General features: G+C 48.4%; 1 protein-coding gene across 1 annotated transcript in view; it reads right to left on the bottom strand.

Annotated features, from left to right (window-relative positions):
- The window catches only part of AKAP9 (A-kinase anchoring protein 9), a 357,327-nt gene that overhangs the window by 50,654 nt on the left and 290,787 nt on the right, over positions 1-15,886 (bottom strand). The window contains exons 33-34 of the mRNA XM_075316166.1: positions 9,133-12,585; positions 1,993-2,133 (exon numbers count right to left, since the gene is read on the bottom strand). Of these exons, the coding sequence (XP_075172281.1) occupies positions 1,993-2,133; positions 9,133-12,585 (3,594 nt within the window). The remainder of the gene's footprint in view (positions 1-1,992; positions 2,134-9,132; positions 12,586-15,886) is intronic.

Here is a 15,886-nt window from a genome sequence, read left to right as displayed (position 1 = left end):
AAAACAGCATGTGGGCTCCAGCCGCCGTACCCGCAATGGATACCTCAACCTTAACAACACCGCCGACAAAAGTGGGGTGAGAAGGGAGCATGCTGGGGGCCCTATATGGGCCCACTTTTCTTCCATCCGACCTAGTCAGCAGCTGCTGCTGACTAATCTGTGGAGCTGTGCTGTGCGTGTCTGACCTCCTTCGCACAAAGCAAAAAACTGAGCAGCCCGTGGGAGCACGGGGGGTGTATTGGCAGAAGGGGAGGGGCCTAACACTTTTGAGTGTAGTACTTTGTGCGGCCTCCGGAGGCATAGCCTATACACCCAATTGTCTGGGTCTCCCAATAGAGCGAAAAAGAAAGTGCAATTGCACTATAGTTTTATGAGTATTTTATTCACCGTGTTCACTTTTTGGTAAAACTGACATGTTGGTATAATGCCTCAGGTCAGTACGAGTTCGTAGACACCAAACATGTATAGATTTACTTTTATGAGCGGCATGGTGGCTCAGTGGTTAGCACTGCAGTCTTGTGGTGGCTCAGTGGTTAGCACTGCAGTCTTGTGGTGGCTCAGTGGTTAGCACTGCAGGCTTGCAGCGCAGGGGTCCTGGATTCGAATCCCACCAAGGACAACAGCTGCAAGGAGTTTGTATGTTCTCCCCGTGTTTGCATGTGTTTCCTCCGGGTTCTCCGGTTTCCTCCCACACTCCAAAGACATACAAACAGGGAATTTAGATTGTGAGCCCCAATGGGGACAGTGTTCCTGATGTATGTAAAGCGCTGCAGAATATGTTAGAGCTATATAAAAATAAAGATTTATTTATTTTGTCTGAGGGGTAAAAAAAAAAAAAAAAAAAAAAAAAGTAGCACGTTTGGTGCCATTTTCAGAAACCCATGGCGTTCTGATTTTTCAGGATCTGGGGTTCAGATGACGACTTATTTTTTGCATCTTGAGTTGATGTTTTTAATTATACCATTTTTGTGCGGATGCTACATTTTGATCGCCTGTTATTGCTTTTAAAAAAAAATTGCGGCAATCAAAAAAAATGTAATTTTGGCGTTTGGAATTTTTGCTTGCCACGCTATGTACTGATCAGATTAATTGATTTTATATGTTGATAGATCGGGCATTTCTGAACGCGGTGATACTAAATGTGTGTACATTTTTTTTTTACAGTTTTGTCTTCAAAGGGGCGAATGGCGGGGGTGATTTGAACTTTTACTTTTTCCAATTTTTAAGAACTTTTTTTTTTTTACATTTTTTTTTTTAATTTATTTTACTAGTCCCCCTAGGGGACTTTATGGATCAGCAGTCTGATCGCTTGTTAATGTCTGCTGATCAGAGTGGCATCACTTTGATCAGCAGAAATGCTGCATTCCAGTTATAGCCGCCGCTCTGTTGGCGCTCACAGGAATTACGTCATGGTCGCATCAGGAGTCATCACATGACCCTGAGCTACCATGTCAACCATCAGCTCCCTGTGATCATGTTATGGGGCCTCCAATGGCGGCAGGGAATTTTGTGATACACACCACGGCCATTTAAAACTGGCTGTCACATTTTGACCAAGTGGCAAAGCAGGCGCAGGTGAATCGCGATCCATCCGTGCCTGTTAGCACCACATGTCTGCTGTTCAAATCAGCAGACATGTGCGGGGATCACCGCCGGCTTACCACAGCAGCCGGCGGTGATTTCAGTGACATGACTGATGACGTATCAGTACGTCATTGGTCATGAACGGTTTAATGATTAGCAGGGGAAAAACTAGTGAGGATGCAAAGGCAGCAGCTTCAACCCGGGACGTGGTGCCTAACGAGACTCCACTGCAACGTATAAAGACGGCAGTGTTATAAATGGCACATAACATACATTTTGTATCAGGGGCGAAGATTTTTATGCTCTATGTCTAAAGCACCAGCACATAGGACCCCACGCCCAAATTATAAGACTACACCAGTCTTTAGTGTGCATGTTTACTATAATGGTAAAGCAGTCATCCCCCACCATCAGCTCCTCCGTCAGCTTCTCCGCCATCTCTCTGTAATGGCACAGCTCTTCTTTGGTCGCTGTCGCTTCTGCCTTAGTAATTTGCAGCGTATTTTCCAGATCAGTCACAGTGTTATCATCAAACTTGAGAACGATTTCCTGTGGAAACACAGAAACCGCAAATCAACCACATAAATAGTATACTTTACGTATTGAAAATTTAAAGGGCATTTTTATTTGGCAACAATTTTGTGTAATTAAATTATAAAAATATATACATTTTTGACTGTAAATCTACTATTGTGCATCTACAGCTTCTGTGCACAGCTATACATCTCCATGGTAACAGACTACAAACATACCCTGTGTAGTCAGATCAGGTGTTATCCTATTACTTCTACCATCACATAACTGCAGGTTTATATATATATATATATATATATATATATATATATATATATATATATATATATATATATATACACACACACACACACACACACAAAGAAGGGAATTTTGTTTACTTACCGTAAATTCCTTTTCTTCTAGCTCCAATTGGGAGACCCAGACAATTGGGTGTATAGCTACTGCCTCCGGAGGCCACACAAAGCACTACACTTAAAAGTGTAAGGCCCCTCCCCTTCTGCCTATACACCCCCCGTGGGATCACGGGCTCCTCAGTTTTAGTGCAAAAGCAAGAAGGAGGAAAGCCAATAACTGGTTTAAGAACAAATTCAATCCGAAGGAACATCGGAGAACTGAAACCAATCAACATGAACAACATGTATACCCGAAAAAAACAAAAATCCCTAAGAAAACAGGGCAGGCGCTGGGTCTCCCAATTGGAGCTAGAAGAAAAGGAATTTACGGTAAGTAAACAAAATTCCCTTCTTCTTTGTCGCTCCATTGGGAGACCCAGACAATTGGGACGTCCAAAAGCAGTCCCTGGGTGGGTAAAATAACCCTCGTGACAGGACCGTAAAACAGCCCTTTCCTACAGGTGGGCAACCGCCGCCTGAAGGACTTGTCTACCTAGGCTGGCGTCCGCCGAAGCGTAGGTATGCACCTGATAATGCTTGGTAAAAGTGTGCAGACTCGACCAGGTAGCCCCCTGGCACACCTGCTGAGCCGTAGCCTGGTGCCGCAATGCCCAGGACGCACCCACGGCTCTGGTAGAATGGGCCTTCAGACCTGAGGGAACCGGAAGCCCCGCGGAACGGTAGGCTTCAAAAATTGGTTCCTTGATCCACCGAGCCAAGGTGGATTTGGAAGCTTGCGACCCTTTACGCTGACCAGCGACAAGGACAAAGAGTGCATCCGATCGGCGCAGGGGCGCCGTGCGGGAAATGTAGATTCTGAGTGCTCTCACTAGATCCAACAAATGCAAATCCTTTTCACATTGATGAACCGGATGAGGACACAAAGAAGGTAAGGAGATATCCTGATTGAGATGAAACGGGGATACCACCTTAGGGAGAAACCCCGGAATCGGGCGCAGGACCACCTTGTCCTGGTGAATCACCAGGAAGGGAGATTTGCATGACAGCGCTGCTAGCTCGGACACTCTCCGAAGAGAGGTGACCGCTACAAGAAAAGTCACTTTCTGTGAAAGGCGAGAAAGGGAAACATCCCTCATAGGCTCGAAAGGCGGCTTCTGGAGAGCAATTAGAACCCTGTTCAGATCCCAGGGCTCTAACGGCCGCTTGTAAGGAGGGACGATATGACAAACCCCTTGCAGGAACGTGCGTACCTGAGGAAGTCGTGCTAGGCGCTTCTGAAAAAATACAGATAGCGCTGAGACCTGTCCTTTAAGGGAGCCTAGCGACAAACCTTTTTCCAAACCGGATTGTAGGAAGGAAAGAAAAGTAGGCAATGCAAATGGCCAGGGAGGAAATCCCTGAGCAGAACACCAAGATAAGAATATCTTCCACGTCCTGTGGTAAATCTTGGCGGAGGTTGGTTTTCTAGCCTGTCTCATGGTGGCAATAACCTCTTGAGATAACCCTGAATACGCTAGGATCCAGGACTCAATGGCCACACAGTCAGGTTCAGGGCCGCAGAATTCCGATGGAAAAACGGCCCTTGAGACAGCAAGTCTGGTCGGTCTGGTAGCGCCCACGGTTGGCCTGCCGTGAGGTGCCACAGATCCGGGTACCACGACCTCCTCGGCCAGTCTGGAGCGACGAGGATGGCGCGGCGGCAGTCGGACCTGATCTTGCGCAGCACTCTGGGCAACAGTGCCAGAGGAGGGAACACATAAGGTAGCCGGAACTGCGACCAATCTTGAACTAAGGCGTCCGCCGCCAGAGCTCGGTGATCGTGAGACCGCGCCATGAAAGCTGGGACCTTGTTGTTGTGCCGGGACGCCATTAGGTCGACGTCCGGCATCCCCCAGCGGCGACAGATCTCCTGAAACACGTCCGGGTGAAGAGACCATTCCCCTGCGTCCATACCCTGGCGACTGAGAAAATCTGCTTCCCAGTTGTCCACGCCTGGGATGTGAACTGCGGATATGGTGGATGCCGTGTCTTCCACCCACGTCAGAATCCGCCTGACTTCCTGGAAGGCTTGCCGACTGCGTGTTGCTCCTTGGTGGTTGATGTATGCCACCGCTGTGGAGTTGTCCGACTGAATTCGGATCTGCTTGCCTTCCAGCCACTGCTGGAAGGCTTGTAGGGCAAGATACACTGCTCTGATTTCCAGAACATTGATCTGAAGGGTGGACTCTTGCTGAGTCCACGTACCCTGAGCCCTGTGGTGGAGAAAAACCGCTCCCCACCCTGACAGACTCGCGTCCGTCGTGACCACCGCCCAGGATGGGGGTAGGAAGGACTTTCCCTTTGACAAAGAGGTGGGAAGAAGCCACCACTGAAGAGATTCCTTGGCCGCCTGAGAAAGGGAGACGTTCCTGTCGAGGGACGTCGACTTCCCGTCCCATTGGCGGAGAATGTCCCATTGTAGTGGACGCAGATGAAACTGCGCGAAAGGGACTGCCTCCATTGCTGCTACCATCTTCCCTAGGAAGTGCATGAGGCGTCTCAAGGGGTGTAACTGGTCTTGAAGGAGAGATCGCACCCCTGTCTGTAGTGAACGCTGTTTGTCCAGCGGAAGCTTCACTACCGCTGAGAGAGTATGAAACTCCATGCCAAGATACGTTAGCGATTGGGTCGGGGTCAGATTTGACTTGGAAAAGTTGATGATCCACCCGAAACTCTGGAGAGTCTCCAGCGCAACGTTCAGGCTGTGTTGGCATGCCTCTTGAGAGGGAGCCTTGACAAGCAGATCGTCTAAGTAAGGGATCACAGAGTGTCCCTGAGAGTGCAGGACTGCTACTACTGCTGCCATGACCTTGGTGAAGGCCCGTGGGGCTGTCGCCAGACCGAAAGGCAGAGCTACGAACTGAAGGTGTTCGTCTCCTATCACGAAGCGTAGAAAACGCTGATGCTCTGGAGCAATCGGCACGTGGAGATAAGCATCCTTGATGTCTATTGATGCTAGGAAATCTCCTTGAGACATTGCGGCGATGACGGAGCGGAGGGATTCCATCCGGAATCGTCTGGTTTTCACGTACTTGTTGACAAGTTTTAGGTCCAGAACGGGACGGAAAGATCCGTCCTTTTTTGGTACCACAAACAAATTGGAGTAAAAACCGTGACCTTGCTCCTGAAGAGGAACCGGGATCACCACTCCTTCTGCCTTTAGAGTGCCCACCGCTTGCAGAAGAGCATCGGCTCGGTCGGGAGGCGGAGACGTTCTGAAGAATCGAGTTGGAGGACGAGAACTGAACTCTATCCTGTACCCGTGGGACAGAATGTCCCTCACCCAACGGTCTTGGACCTGTGGCAGCCAAACGTCGCCAAAGCGGGAGAGCCTGCCACCGACCGAGGATGCGGAGAGAGGAGGCCGAAAGTCATGAGGAAGCCGCCTTGGTAGCGGGTCTTCCGGCTGTCTTTTTTGGGCGTGACTGAGCCCGCCAAGAGTCTGAGCTCCTCTGATCCTTTTGAGTCCTTTTGGACGAGGAGAATTGGGACCTGCCCGAGCCTCGAAAGGACCGAAACCCCGACTGTCCCCTCCTCTGTTGGGGTTTGGTTTGTCTGGGCTGAGGTAAGGATGAATCCTTACCCTTGGACTGCTTAATGATTTCATCCAAACGCTCACCAAACAGTCGATCACCAGAAAATGGCAGACTGGTTAAGCACTTTTTGGACGCAGAATCTGCCTTCCATTCCCTTAACCATAAGGCTCTGCGTAGAACCACGGAGTTGGCTGACGCCACTGCCGTACGGCTCGTAGAGTCCAGGACAGCATTAATCGCGTAAGACGCAAATGCAGACATTTGAGAGGTTAAGGATGCCACCTGCGGAACAGATGTACGTGTGACCGTGTCAATCTGTGTAAGACCAGCTGAAATAGCCTGGAGTGCCCATACGGCTGCGAATGCTGGAGCAAACGACGCGCCGATAGCTTCATAGATGGATTTCAACCAGAGCTCCATCTGTCTGTCAGTGGCATCTTTAAGTGCAGCCCCATCCTCCACTGCAACTATGGATCTAGCCGCAAGCCTGGAGATAGGGGGATCCACCTTGGGACACTGGGTCCAGCCTTTGACCACGTCAGGGGGAAAGGGATAACGTGTATCCTTAATCCGTTTGGAGAAACGCTTATCTGGGTAAGCGTGGTGTTTCTGGACTGCCTCTTTAAAGTCAGAATGGTCCAGAAAAGTACTTAATTTACGCTTGGGATACCTGAAATGGAATTTCTCCTGCTGTGAAGCTGACTCCTCCACTGGAGGAGCTGGGGGAGAAATATCCAACATTCTATTGATGGACGCTATAAGATCATTCACTATGGCGTCACCATCAGGCGTATCCAAATTGAGAGCGGTCTCAGGATCAGAATCCTGATCAGCTACCTCCGCCTCATCACACAGAGAGTCCTCCTGCTGGGACCCTGACCAGTGTGATGAAGTCGAGGGCCGCTCATAGCGAGCTCGCTTAGGCTGTCTGGGACTGTCGTCCGTGTCAGAGCCTTCACCCTGGGATGCATGGGACACCCCCGGAGCGCGGAGCTGTTCCAATTGAGGGGGACCAGGGAGCAATGAGTCAACAGTGCCCCTGGTCTGAGTTACTGGTCTAGACTGCAAAGTTTCTAGAATTTTAGCCATAGTCACAGACAATCTATCAGCAAAGACTGCAAACTCTGTCCCCGTCACCTGGACAGTATTCACAGGTGGTTCTCCCTGGGTCACCTCTAGCAGAGGCCCCGGCCGAGCAAGTGCCACAGGGGCCGAGCACTGCACACAATGGGGGTCAGTGGAACCTGCAGGTAGAGTAGCCTCACATGCGGTGCAAGCAGCATAGAAAGCCTGTGCCTTGGCACCCTTGCTTTTTGCGGATGACATGCTGTTGTCTCCTCTGAGAAATCTAGGAGGGTATATAGCCAAGAATCACTAGCGACCGTACAGTGCAATGTATAGCATGCAAGCATAAAAATACAAATGTACACTTCGGCACTAAGTGGGGTCAGCACCAGAGGTGCCGCTTACCGCCCGCTCAAACGCGGGTGTGTGGTCGCCAGAATCCCGTGTCTGGGTCTCCCAGAACCAGTCTCCCCTCTCCAGCTCAGACTGCACCACAGGGAATGGCTGCCGGCGTTCTGTGAAGAGGGGCGGACCGTGGGCGTGCCGCAGACAAAGTGCGGGGAAACTGGTGTCCCACTGTGCCCAGTGTGAGGGCTGGAGTATGTAAATAGACTCCAGCCCTCTGCGCTGACATTCTGTACAGCGTCCCGCCCTTCCCCTGACTGGCAGGCCTGGGGGCGGGAACGAAACGAAACTAGGCCGCAAAAGCCGGGGACTCGATTAATAAGCGCGGCCGTCATACATGCACGGCCAGCGCGGAAGTCCCCGGCGCACTACAAGTCCCAGCCGCGCCGCAGCATTTTTTAAACTAACAGCAGCGGCCGGCGCGGCAGTTCGCAATACATAGACTCACTCAGCAAAGCTGTAGTGAGTAGTGGCACCAGCGCGCGCGCTGCTGTCCCCGGCGCACTAACACACTCAGCAATGCGCAGTGTGTCTGCGTCTGTATGGGGACACAGAGTACCTTGATGTAGCAGGGCCATGTCCCTGACGATACTCAGCTCCATATCCAGCAGAGTTTCCAGGGGCTGTGGATGGAGCACGGTCTCAGTGCCTGGAGACCGGTAAAATCCCACTTCACCCAGAGCCCTAAGGGGGATGGGGAAGGATGCAGCATGTGGGCTCCAGCCTCCGTACCCGCAATGGGTACCTCAACCTTAACAAACACCGCCGACAAAAGTGGGGTGAGAAGGGAGCATGCTGGGGGCCCTAGTATGGGCCCTCTTTTCTTCCATCCGACATAGTCAGCAGCTGCTGCTGACTAAACAGTGGAGCTATGCGTGGATGTCTGACCTCCTTCGCACAAAGCATGAAAACTGAGGAGCCCGTGATCCCACGGGGGGTGTATAGGCAGAAGGGGAGGGGCCTTACACTTTTAAGTGTAGTGCTTTGTGTGGCCTCCGGAGGCAGTAGCTATACACCCAATTGTCTGGGTCTCCCAATGGAGCGACAAAGAAATATATATTATATATATATATATATACACACATACACACACATATATATATATATATATATATATATATATATATATATATATATATATATATGTGTGTGTGTGTGTGTGTGTGTGTGTGTGTGTGTGTGTATATATATATATATATATATATATAAAAATATACACACACACACACACACACACACACACACACACAGTACAGACCAAAAGTTTGGACACACCTTCTACCTCTTAAAGCTTATCAAGAGAATGCCAAGAGTGTGCAAAGCAGTGATCAAAGCAAAAGGTGGCTACTCTGAAGAACCTAAAATATAAGACATATTTTCAGTTGTTTCACACTTTTTTGTTAAGTATTTCATTCCACATGTGTTAATTCATAGTTTTGATGCCTTCAATGTGAATCTACAATTTTCAGAGTCATGAAAATAAAGAAAACTCTTTGAATGAGATGTGTCCAAACTTTTGGCCTGTACTGTATGTAAAATAATAATATAAGATAAAATAAAACCCTATACAATTATATTTCTGGAAGAATAGTCTTTAAAAACCAAATATTCACCTGGGAGAGTGCAGAGTCCGCCATTCTTGATTCGATTTCAGCTCGGTTTGGGTCAATATTTCTTCTAAAATTTTCCAAGACTTGCTGCAGTTCATGGAGTTGTTCCTCCTTCTCGTCCGCCTGTTGATTTGCGATGTTGACCTGTTCTCGTTCCACCTGTAGCTGCTCATGGACGTCAGACAGCTGCTTCTCCAGCTCTAAAAGTCTCATGGAAAGAGCCGATAACTTTGACTCGGTTTCCTCCTCCAAGGAAGGTTTAGCCACAAGAGCCTTCATTTTTCTGTCCTCCTCATCCTCCGGCTTGTCTGGGCCATCATCCTCATGTAACTGCTTAGTGTGTACCTGAATGGCTTTGAGCTGGGCGTCACTCACAAGAGCTGCGGCCACTTTTTCCCTGAGTGTGTCCTCCATGGCCACCATCATTAGACCATGGTGATCGCTTTCAGCTTTGACCTGCTCTTTCAGCATTTCTATTTCTTCTAAATACAGTAAAATGTCCAAGTCTTTCTCTTTAATAACTTTTTGCAGTTCCTGCAACTGATGTTCCATGGCATCTATTGTGTTCTGCATGGTCTCCTGTATGGAGGTGAGCAAGACTCGGTTGGCCAAGTGCTGTGCGGTCTTATCTCTCAGTGCTTCCTCCACATCATCATTGCCATACGTTTCACCTTCACTAGACTTGCTTTGCAAAGACTCTCGTCCATCTACACTGTCCTCAGCTGTTAGCAATGGTCTTGAGTCTTGCTTTACGCCTAATGAATTAGTCGCAGAGGTCTCACCATTCATCAGCGGTCTCGATTCCTTCTCCTCATTCCTAGCTTGCTGTGCGTTACTTTCCGACTTCGCTTTAGATGACATCTGTAGCTCAGTTTCAGACAATTTGTGGTTGAGCGTTTCGATCACATCGTGCAGCTGCTCGATCTCCATTTTTTGCTGGCTTACTTGGTTTTGTTGGTTTAGATACTGTACCAACTCCAAATCCTTCTGTTTTATAACTTTCTGAAGTTCTTCTAACTGTGACTCAATGTTGTGGACACTGTTTTGTGCGGTCTCCTCTGCGGATGTCACCATCACTTGCCCTTCCATCTGTCCTTGTTCTTTATCCCTCTGGTTACGGTCAACATTAGAGGCTTCTTCTCTCTTCCCATCTGTAGGTGTTTTATGCTCTTTTAGCTTTTCTAGCTCTTCCTTTAACATAGCAATTTCCATAATCTTCTCTTCAAGCTCTGCTCGTAATTCACAATAACCATCATCCTGCAAGTCTCTATGCTCTGTTCTACTTGTTTTATGGCTTTTTTGACTTTCTTCATCCTTCCTTGTAGCACCAGAATCCACTTTCATCTCTTCCTTCGAGAAATCCCTGATCACTTTCTTCAGCTGTTCGATCTCTTGAGCTTGCATGTTAAGCAGGTCTTTCTGATTCTCACATTGCAACAATTCTGCGTCCTTGAGATCTATGATGTTTTGAGGCTCTTCTCCGTGCCATTCCTTTTCCTTTTTAGTGGTCTCCTCTATGGCAGTTGACACCCCTTGACTGGGTGCCTCCCTTTTGTTTAACTTTGATTTTCGACTCATTACTTGACGTCCTTCAGAATTTCTAGACTCATCCCCTTCTTTTTCAGATCTTTGAAACAGTTTTAGCTTTGCCAGTTCTTCTTCCAACAAGGCCATCTCTACTCTCGTAGTCTCCAGCTCGGCCTTTAGTTGCATGACCTTCGCTTCATCTTCGTCAACTTTTCGCAGAACAACTTCGTCATTTTCTATTATAATATCTTGGTGGTATGTCTGACTTACTTCATCTTTTCTTTGGAGGCCTCTTATCTTTTCAAGCTCTTTTTTTAACAAAGAGATTTCCTCTTTGGTCTTCTTAAATTCTTCCTTCAAGGCATTACCGCCATCCGATTTGTACTCATTGTCTTCACTTTCGGTAATGGGCTTTTTATGGCTTCTTTGACTTTCTCCATCCTTTGAAGAGACTTCCAAATCCATTAAAATATTTTCTTTCGTGAAGCCCTTCTGTGCCTTCCTCAGCAGTTGGATCTCTTTCATCTGTTGGTCGATCAAGTCTTTCTGACTTTCGTACTGCAACAATTCTGCATCTTTAAAATGTATAACCCTTTTAAGTTCTTGTATCTGTAACTCCATATTCTTAATTGTAGTGGTGGTGGTCTCCTCTGTGGATGTAAACATTTCTTGAGAAGTTCCAAAGGGCTCCGTTTCCTTTTTGGACCAAGTGTGTTCTGGATCAACGAAATAACCTTCTATGGTTGTTTCAGATTCCTCGTTATTCTTAAAGGACATTTGCAAAACTTTGTGTTTTTCCAGCTCTTTTTCCAATTGGGTCATCTCGATTCTAGTCTTCTCGAGCTCTGCTTTAATTCTTGCCAGCTCACACTCCTCTTGGTCCACCTTCTCCAGAAGAATTTCAGAGTTTTCTATTAAGGTATCCCTTTGACCTTCCTTGATCTTCATCTCTCCATCTTCCAATTTCTGCTGTACATCTCTGACCACATCATTTAGCCGCTCTATTTCCTGATTTTCAAGCAGGGTTGAAGGATGATTTGAGAACTGCAGGAGCTGTGACTCTTTCTCCTGGATGCTTGTCTGTAGATCTTGCACCTGAAGCTCAAGTCGATCTATTGCGTCCTTGGAAGCTTCTTGCACAGACACCAGCAAGGCTTCGACTGCCAAATACTGAGCCGTTTTTGCTCGTAATTCCTCCGTCAATCTATCGATGATGACATTGACATCTCCGTCCTTCCTCACGAGATGTTCTGAAGGTTCTTTAGATTTTTGAAAACCTTCTTCTAATTTGCTTCTGACAATGTCCTTGTTTGAGCTACTTTCTTTAGTGTTTGGAGATAGGGTGAATTTTTCGGGATGGAACGGATGTTGGAAACTTTCCATTTCTTTATTTTCAAGTTCAAGCTGAAGCCTTTTGACTTTTTCCTTCAGATCTTTCATCGCTAGTGCTTGTTCTTCCAGCATTATAATTTGCTCATCTTTCTTTTTAACAATGTCCATGAGTTCTTTCAACTTAGAATTCATATTCTTCTCATCCAATAGATTCTCAGACGATTGACTCATTAAGGAGATCTCGACCCTCTGTCCTTTATCATCAGTGCTCTCGTGCCTCCCCGCCATATTGTTCGCCGATGCTTGGCTTGCACTCAAGCTCACGTCTTCCACGGTAGGAAACGGTGCATCTCCTTGACCAAATAATGGCTGTAACATTTCTTTCCTGGCAGCCGAGTCTTCAAAATGATGTTTATGAGCAAAGTCCATGGCAACTTTTTGCTCTATACGAGACAACTCCTCTTGTAGTTTATCTATGACTTCATTGAGCTTTTCTATCTCCTCTTCGCTGCTCTTCTTTAGTTGTTGCTGGTCACTTTTTAGGCATTTAATCTGACTTTTGTAAGCTTTAATTTTTTCATTATTCTCTTCAATCACCTGAAAGTGTAAAGATAAAAAAAATATAAATAAATCAATGAGTTTGCTTTCATATGCAACACAAAAAGAAGGGAATTTTGTTTACTTACCGTAAATTCCTTTTCTTCTAGCTCCAATTGGGAGACCCAGACAGTGGGTGTATAGCTACTGCCCTCTGGAGGCCGCACAAAGAACTACACTTAAAAGTGTAAGGCCCCTCCCCTTCTGGCTATACACCCTCCCGTAGGAGTACAGATTCCTCAGTTTTAGTACCAAAGCAAGAAGGAGGAAAGCCAATAACAGTTTCAAAAACAAATTCAATCCGATAACATGATCGGAGAACTTAAGAAACAACATGAACAACATGTGCACCCGAAAAACGAAACCCTAAGAACAAATAGGGCGGGTGCTGGGTCTCCCAATTGGAGCTAGAAGAAAAGGAATTTACGGTAAGTAAACAAAATTCCCTTCTTCTTTTTCGCTCCTAATTGGGAGACCCAGACAGTGGGACGTCCAAAAGCAGTCCCTGGGTGGGTAAAAAGATACCACATGAACGGGCTGTCAGACAGCCTCTTCCTACAGGTGGGCCACCGCCGCCTGAAGGACCTGTCTACCTAGGCTGGCATCTGCCGAAGCGTAGGTATGCACTTGATAGTGTTTGGTAAACGTGTGCAGACTCGACCAGGTAGCCGCCTGGCACACTTGCTGAGCCGTAGCCTGATGCCGCAATGCCCAGGACGCACCCACGGCTCTGGTAGAATGGGCCTTCAGTCCAGATGGAATCGGAAGCCCAGCAGAACGGTATGTGTGAAGAATTGGTTCCTTGATCCACCGCGCCAGGGTGGATTTGGAAGCTTGCGATCCCTTATGCTGACCAGCGACTAGGACAAAGAGCGCATCAGAACGGCGTAGAGCCGCCGTGCGAGAAATGTAAATCCTGAGTGCTCTCACCAGGTCCAACAGATGTAAACCCTTTTCAAATTGGTGAACTGGATGCGGACACAAAGATGGTAAAGTGATATCCTGATTGAGATGAAAGGAAGAAACCACCTTGGGAGAAAACTCTGGAATTGGACGCAGTACTACCTTGTCTTGGTGAAACACCAGGAAGGGAGATTTGCAAGATAACGCCGCTAGCTCGGACACTCTTCGAAGAGACGTGACCGCCACAAGAAAAACTACCTTTTGTGAAAGCCGAGAAAGGGGAACCTCTTTCAAAGGCTCGAAAGGCGGCTTCTGGAGAGCAATGAGAACCTTGTTCAGATCCCAGGGTTCCAATGGCCGTCTGTAAGGAGGAACGATATGACAAACTCCTTGGAGAAAAGTGCGTACTTTAGAAAGCTGTGCCAAGCGCTTCTGAAAGAATACGGATAGCGCGGAGACTTGACCCTTAAGAGAGCTAAGCGACAAGCCTTTTTCCAACCCAGACTGCAGGAAGGAAAGAAAAGTTGGCAATGCAAATGGCCAGGGAGAAAACCCTTGAGCCACGCACCACGCTAAGAATATCTTCCACGTTCTGTGATAGATCTTAGCTGAGGATGGTTTTCTAGCCTGTCTCATTGTGGCAACAACTTCATGAGATAAACCTGAGGCCGCTAGGATCCAGGACTCAATGGCCACACAGTCAGGTTCAGGGCCGCAGAATTCAGATGGAAAAACGGCCCTTGAGACAGCAAATCTGGACGGTCTGGTAGTGTCCACGGTTGGCCTACCGTGAGATGCCACAGATCCGGGTACCACGACCTTCTTGGCCAATCTGGAGCGACGAGTATGGCTCGATGGCAGTCGGACCTGATTTTCCGGAGAACTCTGGGTAACAATGCTAGAGGTGGGAACACATAGGGGAGTCGGAATTGCGACCAATCCTGAACCAAGGCGTCTGCCGCCAGTGCTCGGTGATCGTGAGACCGTGCCATGAAAACTGGGACCTTGTTGTTGTGTCGTGACGCCATCAGATCGACGTCCGGCGTCCCCCAGCGGCAACAGATCTGCTGAAACACGTCCGGGTGAAGGGACCATTCTCCTGCGTCCATGCCCTGGCGACTGAGAAAGTCTGCTTCCCAGTTTTCCACGCCTGGGATGTGAACTGCGGATATGGTGGACGCTCTGCTTTCCACCCACGTCAAAATCCGTTGGACTTCTTGAAAGGCTTGGCGACTGCGTGTTCCCCCTTGGTGGTTGATGTACGCCACCGCCGTGGAATTGTCCGACTGAATCCGAATCTGTTTGCCTTCCAGCCATTGTTGGAAGGCTCGCAGGGCAAGATAGATTGCTCTGATTTCCAGAACATTGATCTGCAGGGTGGACTCTTCCAGAGTCCACATCCCCTGAGCCCTGTGGTGGAGATACACCGCTCCCCACCCTGATAGGCTCGCATCCGTCGTGACCACTGCCCAGGACGGGGGAAGGAACGACTTTCCCTGTGACAATGAGGTGGGGAGAAGCCACCAACGCAGAGAGTCCTTGGCAGTCTGAGAGAGGGAGACAGTCCTGTCGAGGGACGTCGATTTCCCGTCCCATTGGCGTAGAATGTCCCATTGTAGAGGGCGCAGATGAAACTGCGCGAACGGGACTGCCTCCATTGCTGCTACCATCTTTCCTAGGAAATGCATGAGGCGCCTCAGTGAGTGCGACTGGCTCTGAAGGAGAGATTGCACTCCAGTCCGCAGCGAGCACTGCTTGTCCAGTGGAAGCTTCACTATCGCTGAGAGAGTATGAAACTCCATGCCAAGATAAGTCAGAGATTGGGTCGGGGTTAGATGAGACTTTGGAAAGTTGATAATCCACCCGAAACTCTGGAGAGTGTCTAGTGCCACTTTCAGACTGTGTTGGCATGCCTCTTGAGAGGGTGCCTTTATAAGCAGGTCGTCTAGATACGGGATGACCGAGTGACCCTGCGAGTGCAGAACAGCTACTACTGCTGCCATGACCTTGGTGAAGACCCGGGGGGCTGTTGCCAGACCGAAAGGTAACGCTACGAACTGCAGGTGTTCGTCGTGTATGACGAAGCGTAGGAAACGCTGATGCTCTGGTGCGATCGGCACGTGGAGATACGCATCTTTGATATCTATTGATGCTAGAAAATCTCCTTGAGACATTGAGGCTATGACGGAGCGTAGGGATTCCATCCGGAACCTCCTGACTTTTACGTGTCTGTTGAGCAACTTTAGATCCAGGACGGGCCGATACGATCCGTCCTTTTTTGGGACCACAAACAGATTGGAGTAAAAACCGTGACCTTGTTCCTGAAGAGGGACGGAGGTCACCACTCCTTCCGCTTTTAGAGCGGCCACCGCCTGCAACAGAGCATCGGCTCGGTCTG

This window comes from Anomaloglossus baeobatrachus, chromosome 6 (genome assembly GCF_048569485.1).
Source record: "Anomaloglossus baeobatrachus isolate aAnoBae1 chromosome 6, aAnoBae1.hap1, whole genome shotgun sequence".
NCBI classification, from domain to species: domain Eukaryota; kingdom Metazoa; phylum Chordata; class Amphibia; order Anura; family Aromobatidae; genus Anomaloglossus; species Anomaloglossus baeobatrachus.
Note: the sequence above shows the minus strand (reverse complement) of the source record. Positions and strands in the feature narration are given on the sequence as shown.